Raw genomic sequence first — 19,082 nt, 5'->3', positions numbered from 1 at the left:
ACAATGTTCCCCTTTTGTGTAAGAGACCATCCTCTCCCGGGTCAACTGAACAGTTTAAGGCATCGCAATGATGTGTAGAGAATCCAAGCTCCCTTGCTTAAGAGAGAAGCTGACACGTTGACCTTCTAAAGGCCCTTGGGGGAGGTGGTTTTTAATAACCCTTAACCCCTTTTCCCATCATTCATACAGACTCACTTCTGAGCTTGTGGTTTTGGTAAATCTAACAGGCTTTTCCAAACAAGAGCTTGGCAAAGTGATCCCTCTCTCATCCCTCTTGCAGCGCCAGGAAACGCTGATTCAGCCTCTCAAACCTTCCTTTTTTCGCGGTTCTTGTCCCTTCTCCTGCAATTCCTTCCAACCACCTGTCTGTCGGTGACTGTGCACTAGAGTCTTGCAGATCCACGTTCAAATTCTAGCTCTGCCACTCGTTAGTTGTATGATTTTGTACAAGAGAGCTGCCCTAATTATTTTGCTGAGTTGTCACAGGGTTAGAGGTCAAGGTTGTGAAGTGTCCATCCTAGTGCCTCCCCCGCAGCCACTCAGGTTCAGTAGCTATTATTATTAGGTGAGAGTCTAGTTCAATAATGAAAATTCGTGATTCTCCACTGAAAAGAGCAAAGAGAAGTACTGAAAGGTTGGTAATACATCTTTTGATTATCAAGATAACCATGAATTACCATTTTCTTACCCAGATTAATTAAACCTGACACCTGAGTACCCACTTGATTTCCATATCCAGCTGTGGAATCCCACAGTAACTTATAATTAAGAGATGGTTTTTAATCAGAGACTTGAAACTTGAAATTAAGAGCAAAAATATGTAGAGAAACTCCATGAGAAAGGGCATAGTTGCACATCCTCAGGCCCTCTTATCAAGCAGAAGAGTTTGGAAGCAAATGGCCATCTAAACAGCTTCTTCTTTTTCACCATGCTGTGTGCTTCCGAAGAAGCAGCTCCCCCTGAAAGCAGCAATAGTGATTTGGTTTCATTATTTTGAAAGAATTGTTCAATGTTAGGGCAGGTTACTGACAATGGGTGTGGAATCTGTTTTAGAAGAAGGTAAAAACATAAATAACAACAGGGTATGTGGTTAGATTACCCCTTCTGGGCTATTGCAAGTATAGACCTGCTGAGAGCCTAGTAGAGAATTTGTCTCAAGCACACTGAAGGACTAGGTCCACTTGGATAAATTCTCCGAAACCTAACTCTCTCTCCTCTAACAGGACTTTACAGATCTTGTGATACTTTCCTTGTTCTGTTAGTAAAATCACTAACTTGACTTTTTTAATTACTCTGTGGTTAATTTGTTTTAATTCTTTTTTGTCACAAAACAACAACATTAAAGGGAAATTTTTTAAAATCATCTTTAATTTTCCTGCAGTAATAAAACTTTTAATTTTGGACTTTTTTGGTCTTTGTTTACCTACGTATTTCTTAATTAGCCATCACAGTAAATCTGAAAGAGTTTTTTTTTATGTGTGCTTTATCGAGAAAGAAATTGATGCTAAAGCAGTTAATTAATATTGCTGTAAGCAACACATAAGGTCAATGGCCAAATCAGGGATAACTCTAAATCTATGCTCTGTCCACCTACTGTGGGCATATAATCAATGTATTTTATATTTTATTTTATGCACTATTATTTTGACTTACTGGCAGTAATAAGAATAGAATGGAATTATGTCAACTGAAATTCACTAACCAATCTTTTAAAAAAAGCCATCCAGAAGTTGTCAACACTGAAGGCAATGTTGTAGGAAGTTTCTGAAGATGAGAAGAGAGATAGAGAATTAATGAGACTAGTAAAAATGATCTGTTGGCATTTGAAAAAGAAAAAAACAGCAGAAACTTTGGAACTAGAACAACGCATTCCCTACCATTGCTGATCAGATTTCCAAAGCCACTTTTCGATCATTTGGCTATAAGTCCTTCTTACCGTTCTTGTCAATAATCCCACTTAATATCCCTGCAAACTACATGTAGAATTAGGCACCTGTGCAGTAAGTGCTAATGAATCATAATTTGTAAAATGAGAATACAAACATTTTCCATGTACTTTACATGAATAGCATAAAAAGGGACGTTGGCTTTCCATGTGGGAGTCAGTGCTGTGTAAAAGATGACACATGATGGAGGAGGATGAACTCTACAGCCTTTTGAGAAGTCTTTTCTTGTCATCTCTTTTCTAGAATATCAAATAGAAGGAAACAGACTTGGGGAGACTTTGATCAGACACACTGGAGGGACTTCTAACCACAAGGGACTGCTCAGAACTCTAGCTTGGTTCTCAGTCAAGCTTGAAATGATCACAGCCACAGCGCTAATTGCATTAATTTGCTTTTCATCAGGCAGAATGGGGAAACAGAATAGCAAACTGGCCCCCGAAGTGATGGAGGACCTGGTGAAGAGCACAGAGTTTAACGAGCATGAACTCAAGCAGTGGTACAAAGGATTTCTCAAGGACTGTCCAAGCGGGAGGCTGAATCTCGAGGAATTTCAGCAGCTCTACGTGAAGGTAAGTTGTTTTTCAACGTTTTTTTAATCTTCAGGCCAGAAAACATTGTCTTCATCGCATGTGGCTTCACATGGAATTATATAACTCGACGTAGCCAATTTGTTTCAGCTCTGGTGGTTTTCCACCCAAAAAGAAAAATGGTCATTTTTAAAAATGCAAAGGGATGTGTTTTGTCCCAGACATAAGTCAAGCAATTTCTGAACAAGAAGAGTAATTGTTCAGTCAAAACACCAAACAGTTCAGAGGATGATAGCATCCGGTAAAGCGCAGTAAGAATTACCGATAGGCGATTACCGACAGGCGGCTCATTGCACCATTGTTTGGCTTGTTAAAGGTATCTGTACCTCTCTCAGTTAGCAAAGTATGTGGGAGGGCTTTTGCACCCAGAAAGTCCCCTCATTTGCAGGTAAGAAAAATATACAGATCTCCACAGCTTTGCATTTAGAAGGAAGTAGGGAGTTCTGGTATACATCAAGATCTACCAGGATGGTCTTCTATCATTCTATCAAGGTCTAAAATATGGACTTTCCCCCAGGATTTTGTACTGTTTAGAAGTTAACATTCCCCTGGACATTAGATAAAACTGTTCCGTGTAAGGTATAATTTGTACTGCAGTGGACTTGCTTCGGTTTGTCTGAGTTTATCATTTGTAGTCGTTCTAGATTTGGCGTGATCTAAGACATTCCATTTTGTTTATACTTCGATAATGTGAGGCTTGTGGAAAAAGTGTTTCTCTTTTAATTACTCTGTTTGTAATTGTTTCTCTTTTAACTTTTTCTGACTAAAATTCCAAATAGATAATAGTGCTCTTATCATTCAAGTGCAGCAAGTATCAATTTGAGCAATATGAACCATCCACATGCATAATATGTGCATGGCATGGTTATATAAAATATTAAACAGTGTCATTCTCTCTTGAAGTTGAACATCTCATATAGCCTTTGCTCCAGCAATTCCATCCTTGCATATGTACAAGAAGGAACATGTATAAGAATGCTCATAGCTGCACTGCTCACAATACCAAAACTGGGAAAAAACCCAAATGCCCATCAAAGGGAGAGTAGAGAATAAACTGTGGTATACTCACACGGCAGTCAAAACAGTTGAACTGCAGTAACACTGAAACATTAAGTGCAAAAAGTAAGTCTCAAAATACTTTAAATTAAACACAGATAAGATAAAAATATGTTTTATAGAACTACAAATAAAAGCAATAACATCACATGAAAAAGAAAGCAAGAGAGTGATGAACCCAGGATTCAACCTGCATCACCCACCCTGCAGTTATGATGGTTACATCCAGTGCATAAGAGGCAAGGGATGAGATGGAAGTTTAGCCGCATGGTTAGATAGATGGACGGATTGTGTCAAAGTCTTAGCTATGGCTTTGGGTGCTCGGTTTGCAGGTGGTTATCGCATTAATAAAAGCTTGCTAATCCTGCATGAACCACTAATGAATGTCAAGAATCCGTGATTGTCATTAATCCAGTGCTGACCACCTGAGGGCTCAAGGTATCTATAACTATCTTTTTAAATGTGTGTAGAAACGTACACAAAACGTGGTATGTGTGCATGTTATAAGATTACTGTGACACTTCTAAGAATATCTGAGTAATTAGTTTTTCGTGTAGAGATCTTTTACATGGAAGCACTGAGAAACGCATTTACCATTCAATTGACATAAATTGCTTTTGCTGAGAAGTGGGATGGTATGCATTTTCCTAGATTTTTATACAACTCGCCATAGTTTTCAAAGTCACATCTTCTACCATTTTATCACCCAGAAGTTAGCCTCTGCCTCAGAACGGTCTTCCCTCAGCCCCAAGGGAAGTACAGACAAATGAGATTTGTCAAAGCCACGTTCATATCAGTAAAAGCCATGCAAGCTGTCACTCTATGTTTAAGAGAGCTCTATGTGCCATGTTTCTCACTGTTTGTTCAAAGTGAGAGTGGTTTTGCCTTTGAAGAAATAGTTCAAATGCAGGAAAGGAAGTATTTTATTTACATGCTGGAAGTACTCAGCACTGAAAATAAAATCCACCTCAAGCTAAGGGAGGGGTGTGTGTAAACATCAAACATCCCCCAGTGTTTTATGGTACAACTGAGATATATGTACCAATATCAACCCCTACTCCTCCCTCCCCCCAGAGTGGATTTTTTTTTCCAGGAAGGGGATATATAACTTTGTGGATGAAGTTTAGATTCTTGGCAGCCTCTTAACAGCCATATTTAAACTCAGCCTGTGCTCTTGTATCAAATAGTTAGAAAGTAGGCAAAGTCCTCCTCTCCTTCCAGAGTTGTCCAAGGACAAAATACAAAAGAGAATCGCAGAGGAAATATGCCACATCCACAGGAAAAAAAAAAAAAAAAAGAAAGAAAGGTCTGTTAGGTTAGAAGGGAGAATAACAGAGAAAGATGTGTATTATGTAATAAGGCCCAGGAGAAGGGCTGAGAAGAAAAATCCTCCTTTAATGCAGCTTAAAAGTACAAATGTTCAGCAAGACACAGTCTTTGTCTTGGTGAATAGGCACTTTTCAGTAGTTCCTTCTATCTCAGTGTGGACATTGAGACATCCTGGAATCCAGCTGAGTGAGCAAAGCCACCGGTGGCCTCTGCCCTCCCACCTGTGTGGTCAGCCTGACACATTTACTGTCACTGACCTGATCCATTTTAGGCTGTGGGAAAGTCACCTCACTGCGTGGAGTCAGTTCTGATGAGGGTATGGGGCGACAGGATAACGGGAGAGGCCCCCCTGCAAGGCCAGGGGCCACAAACCCTCAACTTCAGAAGCCTTTGTATCCAAAATATAAAGAAATTCCATTAAGTCTACATGTAAAACTGTCTAAAACTAAGGTTCAGAAAAATGAGGTAATTTGCTCAGTGCCGCAAAATGAGTGAAGTTCAGGACAGACATTAAAGATGGGTATGCTGACGTGCACTGCAGCACATGGCCCTGCCTCTCGACTGGATTCCCCTGGCAGCCCCTCATCAACCTCCCTCCAAGCCCCGCCACCATACAGCTGCTGGAGTGGGATTTGAAAAACACAGGTCTGGGCATGGACCTTCCTAGTTTGTTACAGGTGTTACCGAACCAGCCTCCTTTGCCCAACACGCAGCAAGCCGTACGCTGAGATGCTGCGGTTTGTAGCAGAGAGTTTATTCGCAAGGCAGCCAAGCAAGGAGACAGGAGAAGAGGTCTCCGATCCACCTCCCTGAAGGCAAAAGGCTTGAGATATTTATGCGATAAAGAAGCAGGGTGGTCTTAGGCGTGGGGAAAGGTGATTGGAGGTGGGGAAAGTGTGAGGTAATCGGCGTTCTGAGCAGGAATATTGGGTTACATGCTTCTTCATGGGATGTGTGTTCAGGAATGGAGGCTCTTAGCATGGTCTGAGGGTAGAGTTTTTGGCCCTCTGACATCAAAAGGTCATTCATCAGACAACTGCAGGCCCGGTTTTAGGCTCAGTGGTCCCATCCAGCTTTTGTCAGCTTGACTAGGCAGGAGTTGACTCCAGGTTTCTGGAAAACAGCTTAAGTGCCTGTTACTCTAGTGACCCATACGTCAGAGGCATTATCTATAAGGTGGTTAAGAAGTCTTGTGATATATTACCTAGCTACGTGAAGCTTGGAGGGTATGCAATTAAAGAAGGAAAAAGAAATAAGCAAGCTTAATCAGTAAAGGCAGGCTACAAGCAGAGGGGTTTTTAACAAGCTGTTCCCTTATCTGCTGTTCCATAAGTCAAGGATTTCTGTTAACCCTATGGGGCACGGTTTCACAGGTTTCATTCTTTAGTCATGTAGAGAATAGTCACCTCACTTAAATCAACATACGACCCAGTGGCTAAGACAGGGCCTGCCACAGAGCAAGCATCAGTGTTGGTGAGTGAATTGTATTGAATGCTGGCTGTGTGTATCCTTCTCAGGAAGCCCTGTGGTGGAGGCATATAGAAGTGACTAAAGGACAGTCCTGCCTGCTCTCCAGGATCTCACAGTCTAACCGGAGAGACACAGTTAACCACAACACAAGGCAGAATGATATAAATGCTTGTTGGTGGGGCAAGAGTGGAAAATAGAGGTTATTTCAAAATGGGATATTAAAGTAAGAAGTTAATTAATGCAGTGATGAAAGGAAGACTTTTCTCCTGGCCTTTTAGAAGATGAAACGTCTCTGAGTAGATAGCTTTTACCTTTGACAAACTTGGTACCAGTGAAAGGTGCCCACCTACCCCCAAATTCATGTGTTGAAATTTTCATCTCCAGTATGTCAGAATCTGACTGTATTTGGAGAGAGGGCCTTTAAAGAGGTAATTAAGTTAAAATAAGGTCATTAGTGTGGGCCCCAATCCAGTATGACAGGTGTCCTATAAGAAGAGGCAATTTGGACACAGACATGTACAGAAGAAAGGCCATGTGAAGACACAGGGAAATGATGGTCGCTACAAATCAAAGAGAAGCCTCGGAAGAAACCAATCTTACCAGCACCTTGATCTTGGACTTCTACCCTTCAGACCTTTTATTGTTTAAACCACACAGTCTGTGGTACTTCGTTATGGCAGCCGTGACAAACTAAAAACAGTACTCGTTCCTTCTCTGTTACAAACTTCTCATGGGCAAGCCCAGCGCCCTCTGTATCTGGTATAAGCACGCCTTCTGTCAGGAATGTTCTAACGCTCCTGGCACACACGGAGATGTCCACGTTACTGCAGTTGTTTCATCATCCCAACCACAGTACCGCTGCTGAGAGGTTGGGGAGAGAGATTTTGCATTTTGTCACCAAGAACCAAGTACCTGATTTTTTCCCCCGTGAGAACTTCCTGTTTCCAATAATTATAAGGATTGCCAAGTTGAGATCACAAATTAAGATTGAGAGTTTGCAATTTGAACTGTATTTTCAGAGAATTTTTAAATTTAATCTTAAAAGAAAACCAGCCCTGCGGAAGAGCGAGCAGCTGCACGAGGGAGGAGGTGTCCCTATCCCAGGTCCTCTTCCTTGGAAGGCTGATACCATTCCTGCTTCGTTTAGTCTCTGTGACATCAAAGCCAAAGAAACCAAGTAACAAACCGGACAGAGTCCTGCAAAGCACTAAATGCATTTTGCTATTTGTTTGGAGTTCGACTTTCGGGATTGTTTTCATCAGCATCATTGGGTGGGTAACTGAGGCAGGTGGGAGGGCCCTCGAGTGCCATTTGATCATCCCTGATCCAACAGTTTGAATTTTAGTAAAACTTATTTGCATATAACAAAAGAGTTCCTGCGGAGTCATTCCGTGTGTCCATCCAAGTGGTCATTTCCTGGAGAGCTTCTGTAATTTGGTTATTAGAAAATGCCCTTGCAGCTTATCCTTCGAAGACTGGGTTTATTCATTCATTTAGTCATTCAAGACCCATTGCCTTTGTCCTTTCTGTAAGACAGACGCTGTCTCAAGTTTTGCTCTCGGTAAGCTCAGAGCCTGATAGAGCTGGAATATCATCTCATTTTTTTGTATAATGCTTTTCACTTCACAAAACCATATTTATTTTTACAACAAAATGTAATTGCAATTCCATTCAATGAGAAATTTTCTAGGCCTAAAACATAGGAAATATAAACCTAGTCACCAAAATTCTATTGATACGACTACCCAGAGACGTGGATTAAAACAAAATAAAAATAAATTATATCATAGAATCAGGAGCGCCTAAACATTTGATGATTAAAGACATTTTAATAGAACAAGAAAGATTTTCTCGTTAATAAAGTATTATTACCTAATTCTCTATATGGCTTTATAACTTTACTCTCAAATTGTATTCTTATGTTTAAAAACCTACTATTAGGAAGAAAAGGCATACTTCCTGAAAGTTATATGAAAACACATAATGTAGACTTTTAGGCACGTAATCTTTGTTTTGTAGAATTATGAAATAAGATACGTGCGTCTAGTTTTGCCCTGTTTACTGCGTAACTCGGACAAGGGACTTTTTCTCTCTGATTCTCAGATCATCATCTGTGCAAATGAAAAAAAATCAATCTCTCGATGGCGCTCAAACTTGAGTGGGTATCAGAATCACTTGGGCAGACTCTCAGTCAGCAGGTTGCTGGGCCCCTTCCTCAGGGTTGCTGTTCTACTAGGCCTAGGACAGAGCCCCAATGTCTGGATTCTTTTATTTATTTATTTATTTATTTATTTTGTGGTACGCGGGCCTCTCACTGTTGCAGCCTCTCCCATTGCGGAGCACAGGCTCCAGACGCGCAGGCTCAGTGGTCATGGCTCACGGGCCCAGCCGCTCCGCGGCATGTGGGATCTTCCCGGACCGGGGCACGAACCCACGTCCCCTTCATCGGCAGACGGACTCTCAACTGCTGCGCCCCCAGGGAAGCCCTGGATTCTTAATAAGACCTCAAAGATAGTTCTAACGGAGAAGATCCATGAGTGACATTTTGAGAAACACTGACCTAGAGCTTAACCTGGGGGTATCCTGGGCTAGGCTTCCGGAGTTCTGTACACACTGAAATTATATGTATAATTTTGTATCTACACTCTCTTGGGATAACTTTCCTCAGGTATAGAAATGGCTCTTTGCAAGCTCCCAAAATGTTAAGAATCACTAAAGATACTTGTAATCATTGGCAGGCCTAACATTCTAATTTCTGTGACCGTAGAGTTATTGGGTCTCAACTGACAGTAAGACAAATGGAGAAAATTTCCCTTCTAAACCAGACTCTCAAAGAAACGTTACAGGCAAAAAAAGATCAAAAGTTTCTGGACTGCACTTTGTGAAATTTGTTTTCAGTTTGTTGTGGGATGTTTTCCTCATTCATTCAAGGCCCATTAATTAAGCTGTATTTTGTCCAGAGCCCCGTGAAAATGCAAATGGGAAGACCCCAAGGGGATGAAATGCACCCCTGCTTGCCATTCATTCTCCTAAGCACCTACGTGCCAGATGCTGTGAAGACCCTGGGTCTACAGAGACTGTCACAGATCCCTGCCCTCAGGTGGCTATGGTCTGGTGCCAGCAAGAAGTCTATAGGTCAAGTGCATGGTATATACCATACACACACACACACATCTATAATACAGGGACTATTGTGATCAGAACCGTGAAAGACAGGGAAGGACATGGAGGCCCAGGGAGGGCTGGTGGGGAAGGTGACATTGACACTGACTCTCAAAGGGAGGGTGATTTGGACATGAGCTGTCAGTCTGTCTGGAAGCTCAAAAATCTCACTGACCAGAATCACAAAAGCTAGAATAAAAAACAGCTAATGTGTTTTTTTGGTTTTTTTTTTTTGCGGTACATGGGCCTCTCACTGTTGTGGCCTCTCCCGTTGCGGAGCACAGGCTCCGGACGCACAGGCTCAGCGGCCATGGCTCACGGGCCCAGCCGCTCTGCGGCAAGTGGGATCCTCCCGGACCGGGGCACGAACCCACATCCCCTGCATTGGCAGGCGGACTCTCAACCACTGCGCCACCAGGGAAGCCCCAGCTATTGTGTTTGAGAGCTCCTCTGCATAGTGCTGGCAGGAGGCCCACCAGATTGAGCATATTAGGTTGAAACAAAAGTACAATGAAACAAAACAAAACAAACAAACAAACAAACCAAAACCTCTTGGCAGACCTGCTGAGATAATCTGGAAAACCACCTGTTGAAGATAAAGCTCATACCCCCAGGGCTCCTGCCACAGGTCTCCTGTCTCATTTCTCCTTCTCTTCTCTCTCCCTCCCTTTCGTCCCTTCCTTTGTGATCATTCTGAAAGTGCTTTAATCTGACAGCTCACTTGATTCTCACCATGGCCAAGGAACCAGACTTTGGAGGTAGCATTTCCTTACTCCAAGCTGTATGGGATGGGAAGTCAGCAGACTTGACCAGGGCTGCAGAGGGGCCAGCAGTTGAACACCTGGCCCACCTTGCGAGCAGCACTCTTCCCTCCTGCTGTGCTCTCTGTGGCCTCTGGGTCACATGCAGGAACAGGCATCTGGGAGCTTCTCTGATCTACTTTGCTGTGAAGCAGATGCATCAAAAGTTCTCTCAGCCATCCTTCTAGGACCAGCTCAAAAGGTTCTCCCTGGAAGAGCCTTCTTTGATCTTCTGACTCTCAAAGCCAGAAGAATCTCTTTCTCCTCTGAGTTCCTAAGACTTTGGTTCCCCACTCCCCCTCACCTCTGTTAACAAGGACATTATAGTTTTGCAACACAGTTCTGTAAGCTTTTCTCACCTCCTCTCTAGGTAGAGCCCTTCTTCATTCCCCAGAGCCCACACTGCTATTAGTGTTTCGCCAGAATACACTTAAACGTGATGTGGTTTAATCGGAAGGCTGGATGTGTACCTGGCTCTACCATACACTGGTTGTATGAACTTGGGAAAGTCTTATGCTTCGAGGTTGTTAAATAAATCAACAAACCACTCTGACCCTCAGATTCCTCATCTGTCAGATGGAGAGAATATTCTGAGCCCTGCTTCATCATGCTTGATCTTAGGCACCTGGGCACGGAAAGTCTTCCAGATGCCAAACAAGCGCTGGCTCCCCTATCAAATATTTTATCCAAAGAAAATGTGACAGAGGTGACTACTATCGCTTCTCAACATCTGATTCAAATCAATTTTGAAAATAATACTGTTGGCTCAAGAAAAGATTTTTGGGTGATCGGTTTTCAGGGATTCAGATTCTGCTTGTTCATAAGAGGTAATTAGGAGTACGCCTTATTAAAAATTTGCTGGGCAGAGCTATATACAGAAGCATTTTAATTCCTTTGGGAAATAGACATTACGTAAGACACAAAATGTTATCCAGATTGGGCTGGTGAAGACATTGCAATTTTTAGTGAGAACCAGGGAATTCATTTCCATTTGGAATGTTTGCCAACATGATCTAGGCTGCACTTCAAATTGAATTAATGTGGAAAACAAGAGCTGGGGTCTGAAATCTCAAGGAAGAGACGACAATAAAGTTACAGTTCTGGGGAAACAGTGTCCCATGTGAGGCTCAAAAGACACTTTATTACAGGGAGATTGTCTCAGGGAATAGCTAGCTACTACCCGCATGTCTTGCGTTAGGGCATTTATCCCAGAGGGGTGGAAGTGATAACCTTCTCCTGTCTCAACGGGTGTGAAATTATTTTGAATGGCTTCCACACCTTGGGATTTTGCTTTCCCATGATAGGGCAGGTGTCAGTTAGAGAGATATCCGTGGTCATTGCAGCCATGCCATCCAAAGGAATGCTCTTAGAGGATACCTCAACTTCTGTGTCCTCAGGATAAGGTTAGAAAGATCACTTTAGAAGTCTCTCAGCCCACCCTGCCCCCATTTTACAAAAGAGGAAACAGACGCCCTGGAGCGGGGAAGGCTGCCTGAGAACCTGTTTCCTAATGGCTCCAATTAACGTCCAAAAGGATGTGTCTCAACTCCAGCCTGATTATGAGGTTTTAAAGCCAGAAGGACCTGCTCTCCAGTTAGCTATTCTCTTCAGCTAATTATTAAAGGACAATACATTTCTAATTGGAAATACAGGGCTGGACTTGAAGATAAAAAAAATCATATCTGGATCTCTTAATGTAAAGCTGTTTTACATTATTGGATTTTTCTGACCCTTTGAAAGGGTGATAGGGCTTGAATTCGGGTATCATTGACCCACCTTGGTGGAAATCATTTCCTCCCTTCCTGTGGCCTATTTAGCACCTGCCGGAAGATAGCTCTCTGTCTTATTGATTATGCACTCCAGTGTCTCCACTTGGAATGGTTCTTGGACCCTCATCTGTTTCTCTCTGAGGCTGTTATGGAGCTTAGTGTCCCCTCCTTGTGACAGTGATGATGTTGCTGTGAATTGTGTCCTGTGCTGGGCTTTAAGACAGCTTCTCCCCTCGCAGATGCAATGTACTCCTCTCGTCACAGTGGAGAGATTGGGGCGGAGATGTGGTCAGCCACAAAATAGGCCTAAATCCATCTACGAAATGCCCAAGGACCTCCTTAGCTATTTTAGGGGAATTCTTTTGTAGATAATCATCCATAGTAGCTTCTAGCAGCCACCCACCTTCAACAAACACTACCGAGCAGTATCTATAACAAGTCTGTAGCCAAGAGCTATGGAGGATGCAGAGTTTGAGTCAGACTCCCTCACTCCTTTAAAGAGCTTGCAGCCTAGTAGAACAATCCATGTAGATAGCTAAAAGATCGTAGAGAAAGTGCTATCTGTCCCAAGACTCGTGTAAATATTCTAACGTAAGGAGTTTCTATATAAATATCTTCACTGAAGATTTCACGATGCCTTGAAATATAGGTCGGATTTGCCCCTGGAAGGATGACAGTCCTAAGAGGAGGGACAACCTAAGCAAGGGTACAGGGCAGGGAGGCAGGGGAAGGTGTGGGAAATAGCAAGCCACTGTGTTGGCTAAAATGTCGGATCACCAAAGAGGTATCGGGGGAAAGTGAGGTTGGAGATGTGAGTGGGCCCCAGTCACAGAGGGCCCAGACTGCCAGAAAAGCTCTGAAGTCCAGAGTGTTGTAGACAAGGCAGAGAGATGGCTTCCTGCTGGGATCTGGTCGATGACCATGGAAATTCTGGTGACCTGGTATTGTCTTCCTCTTAAAACAGCATAATGACAGTGCTAGGAAGGAAGAATTATTTTTCCTTTCCCTTATAAATGGTCCCCGTGACTCAGTGGGTGAAGCTGCAGGAGCTCGCAATGTGCCCTTGAACGAATGACTTAGATCAAAGTTGACTGAGTTATTCATCAAGTATTTACCAGCTGTACCTTGTTTGTGCTGCACTAAAGCCTGAGGGGAGCAGCAGGTAGGACACTAATGGAAGTGCCAGGCCTTGTGGGAAGATGCAGCCTTCCAAGCAGATAATTGCAGTGACAACCCAAGAGCTAAGTGAGGTTATGGGTCAATCAGATCTTTGAGAGCTCAGGGGAGGGGAAGGAAGAGAAAAGGCCGGGGAGGGGCTGGCGAGGCTTCCTGGGCAGGGAGAACAGGGGCAGCACAGGAACTGGGGGCTGAGGCCCCAGGAGAGACTTAGACAAAGAGGGTAAAAACGTTTTTGCCTCCACAGAGCTGTTGGTGAGCAGTAGGTGGGCAAGGCCCTGATCTTGGAATGGTTGGCACCTCCTGGAATGCTCAGGGGGACTTGGAAGTTTCCCTCCCATAGTCCTTCTGCCGGGGCAGCCTCTCTGCCTCCCCGCTTTAGCAGCAGAGGCTGACCCCAGCCCACAAGACTAGTCCTGTCCTGTTGTCCTGACCCAGTTTCCAGCCAGAGCTGCCTGCTCTGAGCCCTCCACTCGCTGAGAAAGAAGTGGATTAGTCAAAACTTTTGGGGTGAAAACAAAGACACTGGGTGATCCAGGAAGACCAGATGGGTCTGGCTGTTACAGGCAGCATCCGTGCCGTCACACCCCACGGCCACATCTTCTGTAGATGAAATTCCTTCTCTCTGAAGTAAAGAAGCAAACTCAGTGTGTTCTGACTTGAAATGAAAAACAAATGGGTTGTTTTATCAGGGCAGTTCAGAGCGTGTTCAGGGAAAAGTGCAAGACGGATGTGGTCCTGTGTTTTTGCGTATTTTTTAAAATAAATTTATTTATTTGTTTGTTTTGTCTTTTTGGCTGCATTGGGTCTTGGTTGCTGCGCGCGGGCTTTCTCTAGTTGCGGCAAGCGAGGGCTACTCTTCCTTGCAGTGCGTGGGCTTCTCACCATCGTGGCTTCTCTTGTTGCGGAGCACGGGTTCCAGGCGCGCAGGCTTCAGTAGTTGTGGCTCGCGGGCTCTAGAGCGCAGGCTCAGTAGTTGTGGCGCACGGGCTTGGTTGCTCTGTGGCATGTGGGATCTTCCCGGGCCAGGGACTGAACCCGTTTACCCTGCATTGGCAGGCGGATTCTTAACCACTGTGCCACCAGGGAAGCCCCGTGTATGCATTTTTTACTAAAGGGCATAGAGATGTGAGCTGAAGCTATGTATATTATCATTTGGGGCTTGGATCCTTCTCTCCCTCCATCAGAGACACAGAGAGCAGCTTAGAACACGTATTAAGTAAGAGCTGAAAAGGCAGCTGCTTTTGCGGAAGGAATGGCCCTGGAGCTGACTCTGCAGTTTGAACCCAGGGTCTGCCCCTAAGAGCTGCGAGCTCTTGGACGAGGTCCTCCACTTCCCTTATCTTCAGCTTCTGCCGCTGTTAGATAATTCTTCATATCTACCTTACAAGTGCTTCCACTCAAGGTGCTCAATTAATACTCAAGGTCACTTTCATTGTTACTGGGGCCCCGGGGACTGATGAGAAGAGCGCAGGGGTGAGGAAGCTGGCCTCTGCGTGCCAGAGGGATCCTTCTGGGTCTCTTCGCCTCTCTGCAGCCTCAAGTCACCATTCGCCCCAGGACACTGTCCCTCCCTTGAGGGGAGAGCTGTCTCGGCTTCCATCGTGTGAACCAGTCTTCCCCAGCACGCCCTGCCGGCTGGCAAGGCATCCTGCCCCTGCGGAGAAAGAGGGGCGAAGGAGGAAGAGAAGAGATTGTCCCCGGGCGCGGGCACCAGCGGGAATTCTCCCAGCGGTTGGGGAGGGAAGCCAGCAGATGGGAAATTCTCTCCCTCCCTGTGCTTCTCTGCTGCAGACAGTAACAGCCTTGAAGGTGCTACACTGACTCCAGAGCAGAGCTCTGGGAGAAGAACACGCAGTCCCCTGGACCAGGCACCCAGGTGGGGTGTTTGGGGTGTGTGTACAGCCCCCTCTGAGGGCTGAACTGGAGGAGGATCCCATTTGAGACAAAGCGAATTAACACTAGATATTGACGTAGGTGTCAGGGACGGTTTCTGTTGTCTCCGTGCAATCCACACATTTACTGTCTGCTCCAGGGGACTGTCACACCCTGGAGGTGAGTAGAGAAGGGGCACGTCGTCATTACAACAAAAAATACAGTAGAAACCAGGCACTTATGTCCTTTCTAGAAAAAAAATCAAAGTGTGACTAGATGCGTAGATGAACAATGGATAGATGACAATAGCCAACATTAATTGAATGCTTATCGAGTGTCAGGTACTGTTCCAAACACAGCATTTTGTGTATATTAACGCGTTTGATCCTCACAAGGGTGTATGAAGTAGACATTATTATTCCCCCCATCTTACAAATGAGGCACAAAATGGGTAATAACTCTCCCAGGGTCACATGACATTCACACCCAAGCTGTTGGGCTCCATTGCCAATACTCTTTACTAGGCAGCTGGATCCCTGATGGAAATCTCAGGAGGAGGAGACCTGATCCCTACTAAGAAGGGTAGTTTATATAGTTTACCTTCCTATGGTCTTTAATTGAAAACATTCAAATAAACAACCGGTGTGGTTCCAGATGACTTCTAGGCGGAGTGAAGACCAGGTGGAAGGAGCAAGGAGTCCAGGGGTCTGTCGGACGGAGGCAAGTTCTTCAGTCTCCGAGTCTGAGTTTCCTCGTCAGACAAGGGAAAAGGCCAGGGTACTTGCGAAGCCCAGCGTGGCAGAGAGTCTGACGGTGCCTGCATTTCCGGTGCAAGAGCTCCTTTTCAGCAGTGTCGGAGTTGGGTCGGTGGAAAACCAGGGAGGGCTGACTATGTATACGAGGGTGGAGAAGCCCACCCGCCACGAGGAATTACAGCTTCCTTCTCAAGCTGACTTAATGACTACAAATTATGGGACTGTGCCGCCTACTGCCTGGCACTGACCAGAGAAGACACAGAAGGGTGGCTGGATGAAATGAGGTGCCAGATGTTGTTGGTTATATACACAGTGGCCATGGTCCTTTTCTTACCCTTTCCTCTCTGGACATGGCCTACTTCCCACTGCAGAGACCAAAAGTCCAGGTCCATCTTGTACCTGGGATGTGGACATGTCACCCAATCCTGGTCAAAGGGATCTGAGAAAAGCTCGGCTGAAAGCTGGGGAGGGTTCTGGAAAAGGATTTCTTCACTTGTAGAAAGACCAGCATGCTGGTGTTTGTATAGTGTCTGCATGTGATCCCTGGAATTGCTATAGCTAACTGTCAGAGGCGAAGGAAGATACTGATTCCAAGCTGAAGGTGGCAGAATGGAAAGATAGAAAGAACCTGAGCCCTCGGTGGTATCCCTGAGCTGCTGACTAAATCCTAAAACGGTATCTGGACCATGCGTTGTATGGGATAATTAACCCTCTGTGGTTTGGGCCATCTTTGGTTGGTCTTCTGTTCCTTGCAGAAGAAAGAATCATACTTAATACAAAGGAGAATGGAGCTGAGAGCCAGGAGCCCCTGGTCCTGGTCAGGACTCTGCTGCTAAATAAGTTGTGTGATTCTGGGCCAGTTACAAACCTCTCTGAGTCATAGGGTCTCAATTTATTTATTTTTATATTATACTGTTTTATTTTATTTCATTTTTTAATTTGTTTTGGACATGCATGAGGTACGTGGGATCTTAGTTCCCGGACCAGGGATCAAAGCCACGCCCCCTGCAGTGGGAGTGCTTAGTCTTAACCCCTGGACCACTTGAGGGAAGTCCCAATTTATTGAAGAGGCAAGTAATCCCTGCCTTACCTCCTTCTCAGAACATTTGTGAGACCACATGAAACATTTTTAGCCCCACTTCCTACTTTGTTCTGAAGATATAGAAATGAATAAAATATGGTATGGATAAAAATGAATGAATAAATAAAATGAAATAAAATAAATGGATAAAATGAATTGTAAAAGACAGATATGGGAACAAACTCCATGTTCCATGGACAGAAGAAAGGAGTTCAATATGGCTGAGCAGAGAAGCTGAAGGGACCAGAGATAGAAGGTAAGAGGTAGACGAGGTAAGCACAGCCTCAGCTTCTACCTTTGAAAAATGATGGAGAGAATCATATGACCTCTTAAGTTCTCTTCCAATGCCAAGATTCTAGAAGCCAAATGGAGCTGTCACTAGATCTCTGCTAGATGTGAATGTCCCTGTACCACACGTCACATGGCATCATAGCAGTTTTCCTGCCCAACTACCCTCAGGGGCAGGGACTGTGTCTTACTCATCTCTGTATCCCCAGCAGCCAGTAACAAAAACTAACTGGCTAATAGAACAAGTTAATAAATGAATAAAAGACTCTGTCTTATAGATTCACTGAAATTCATTTTAAAGAATAAATGAAAGGAATGAAACATTTCCTAGCGTGTTATCCAGAATAATAAACCCACAGAGATTCATAATGAACTATTTTGATATAGTATGTTTAACTAAACAGGATGCAACATCGTGTAACAGGATAACATACCATCCCCATTCTCAGAGTCAAGTGGCTAATCGTCTTATGAATATGTGAGGCACTTTCCAGCAAGAGAGTCGTCATGAACTTCCTTAAATACTATTTTTCCCAAAGATGAAATGAAAGGCTAAAATGTAAAACTCAAGATGTCTAATATGAAAACAGCTACGTGATGACTTGAAAAGTAGGCTGCTTACGTTTGAGTTTGTAGTGAGATCGTCAAAAACAACAAAACAAAACAAAACTGTGAGAACTGGAAGGATTTTCTTTTAGAAGAGGTGCGAGGGATACCATACAAGACGTAGATGGTCTCTGAAAATAGATGGCTGTGTCTGCTTTCTAAGTAAACCTCACTGCGTAGTCAAGGTGGGACTTATTTTTATCCATGTTCTTTTAAAAAAATGTGACATGTCTACCAAGGGCACGATAGATGATGACGCTGTGTTAAAGCTAATACATTGTGGCTTCACAGCTTGGCCCCAGTAAAATCTCTTGCAGACTCAGAAGCTGGTGCTTGGAGACATCTTTCAAGATGACACAGCTGGGTTGCCAGGGTAACTCGCTGGATGAGGCTCTGCCTGGCTTTGGGAGAGGTTACGTAAGACAAGACCAACAGGGAAGAGTTAAGGGATGTCCTGGAGTCAAGGGATGAAAAGAGTTCAGGATGAGGACATAGGACCTGGTGGGGACATTTGGCAGGGGATAGCGTTAGACACCTGGATCAGCCACCTAAATGGAAAAAATCTTAGAGTCCTGACTGGTGAAGAATGCTCTGGGTAACTGAGGATTCCAGTTGATAGAGAATTCATATAATATATAAAAGCAAAGAAGATAATTTCCCTAAGAATCAGTCTCACCATTTCCTTTTAAGATTTCAAAGATATTGAAGAAGATGCCCTGTTATTTCGTGTAAATATATTTGTTTATATGGGTGCCTTTGTTAAGATAAAAGTTCAACTGAGCATGACAGAGACCCACCTGGTTTCAACACGACTGAGGATTATTTTTCTCTCATGGGAAGTCCAAGCTGGCCTGGCAGCTCTGCTCTGCAAGCCGTCAGGGACTCAGTCCTCTCCTCTCCTGGTGCACCTTCCTAGGGTGTTGCTCTGATTCATAGGACCCCAGGTGGCTCCCCACAGCGTCGCATTGCAGCTAGTGGAAGGAGGAGAGAAGAGATGGGGGAGTATACCCTTCCCGTCAAGGGCAAGACCCAGAAGTCGCATATATCACCTCAGCCATATCCAGAGATTAGTCTCACGGCAACGCTTAGCCGCAAGGGACACTGGGAAAGTAGCCTTAATTTTGGATGGCCATATGCCCAGCTAAAAAGTCAATCATCCTGGAAGGAGAGAAGACCGGATAT

General features: G+C 44.2%; 1 protein-coding gene across 3 annotated transcripts in view; it reads left to right on the top strand.

Moving 5' to 3' along the window:
- VSNL1 (visinin like 1) overlaps window positions 1-19,082 on the top strand; it is a 101,689-nt gene that overhangs the window by 35,704 nt on the left and 46,903 nt on the right. For 2 of the 3 annotated variants that reach the window (XM_029232229.1, XM_029232227.1), the window contains exon 2: window positions 2,349-2,515. In XM_029232229.1, coding sequence (XP_029088062.1) covers window positions 2,354-2,515 — 162 coding nt within the window. In that variant the 5' untranslated portion in view covers window positions 2,349-2,353. The remainder of the gene's footprint in view (window positions 1-2,348; window positions 2,516-19,082) is intronic. The other variant, XM_029232228.1, reaches the window with a different exon arrangement.

This window comes from Monodon monoceros, unplaced genomic scaffold, assembly GCF_005190385.1.
Source record: "Monodon monoceros isolate NGI ecotype Baffin Bay Population unplaced genomic scaffold, NGI_Narwhal_1 Super_Scaffold_19, whole genome shotgun sequence".
In the NCBI taxonomy this organism is placed as follows: domain Eukaryota; kingdom Metazoa; phylum Chordata; class Mammalia; order Artiodactyla; family Monodontidae; genus Monodon; species Monodon monoceros.
This window is presented reverse-complemented; position numbering and strand designations above follow the sequence as displayed.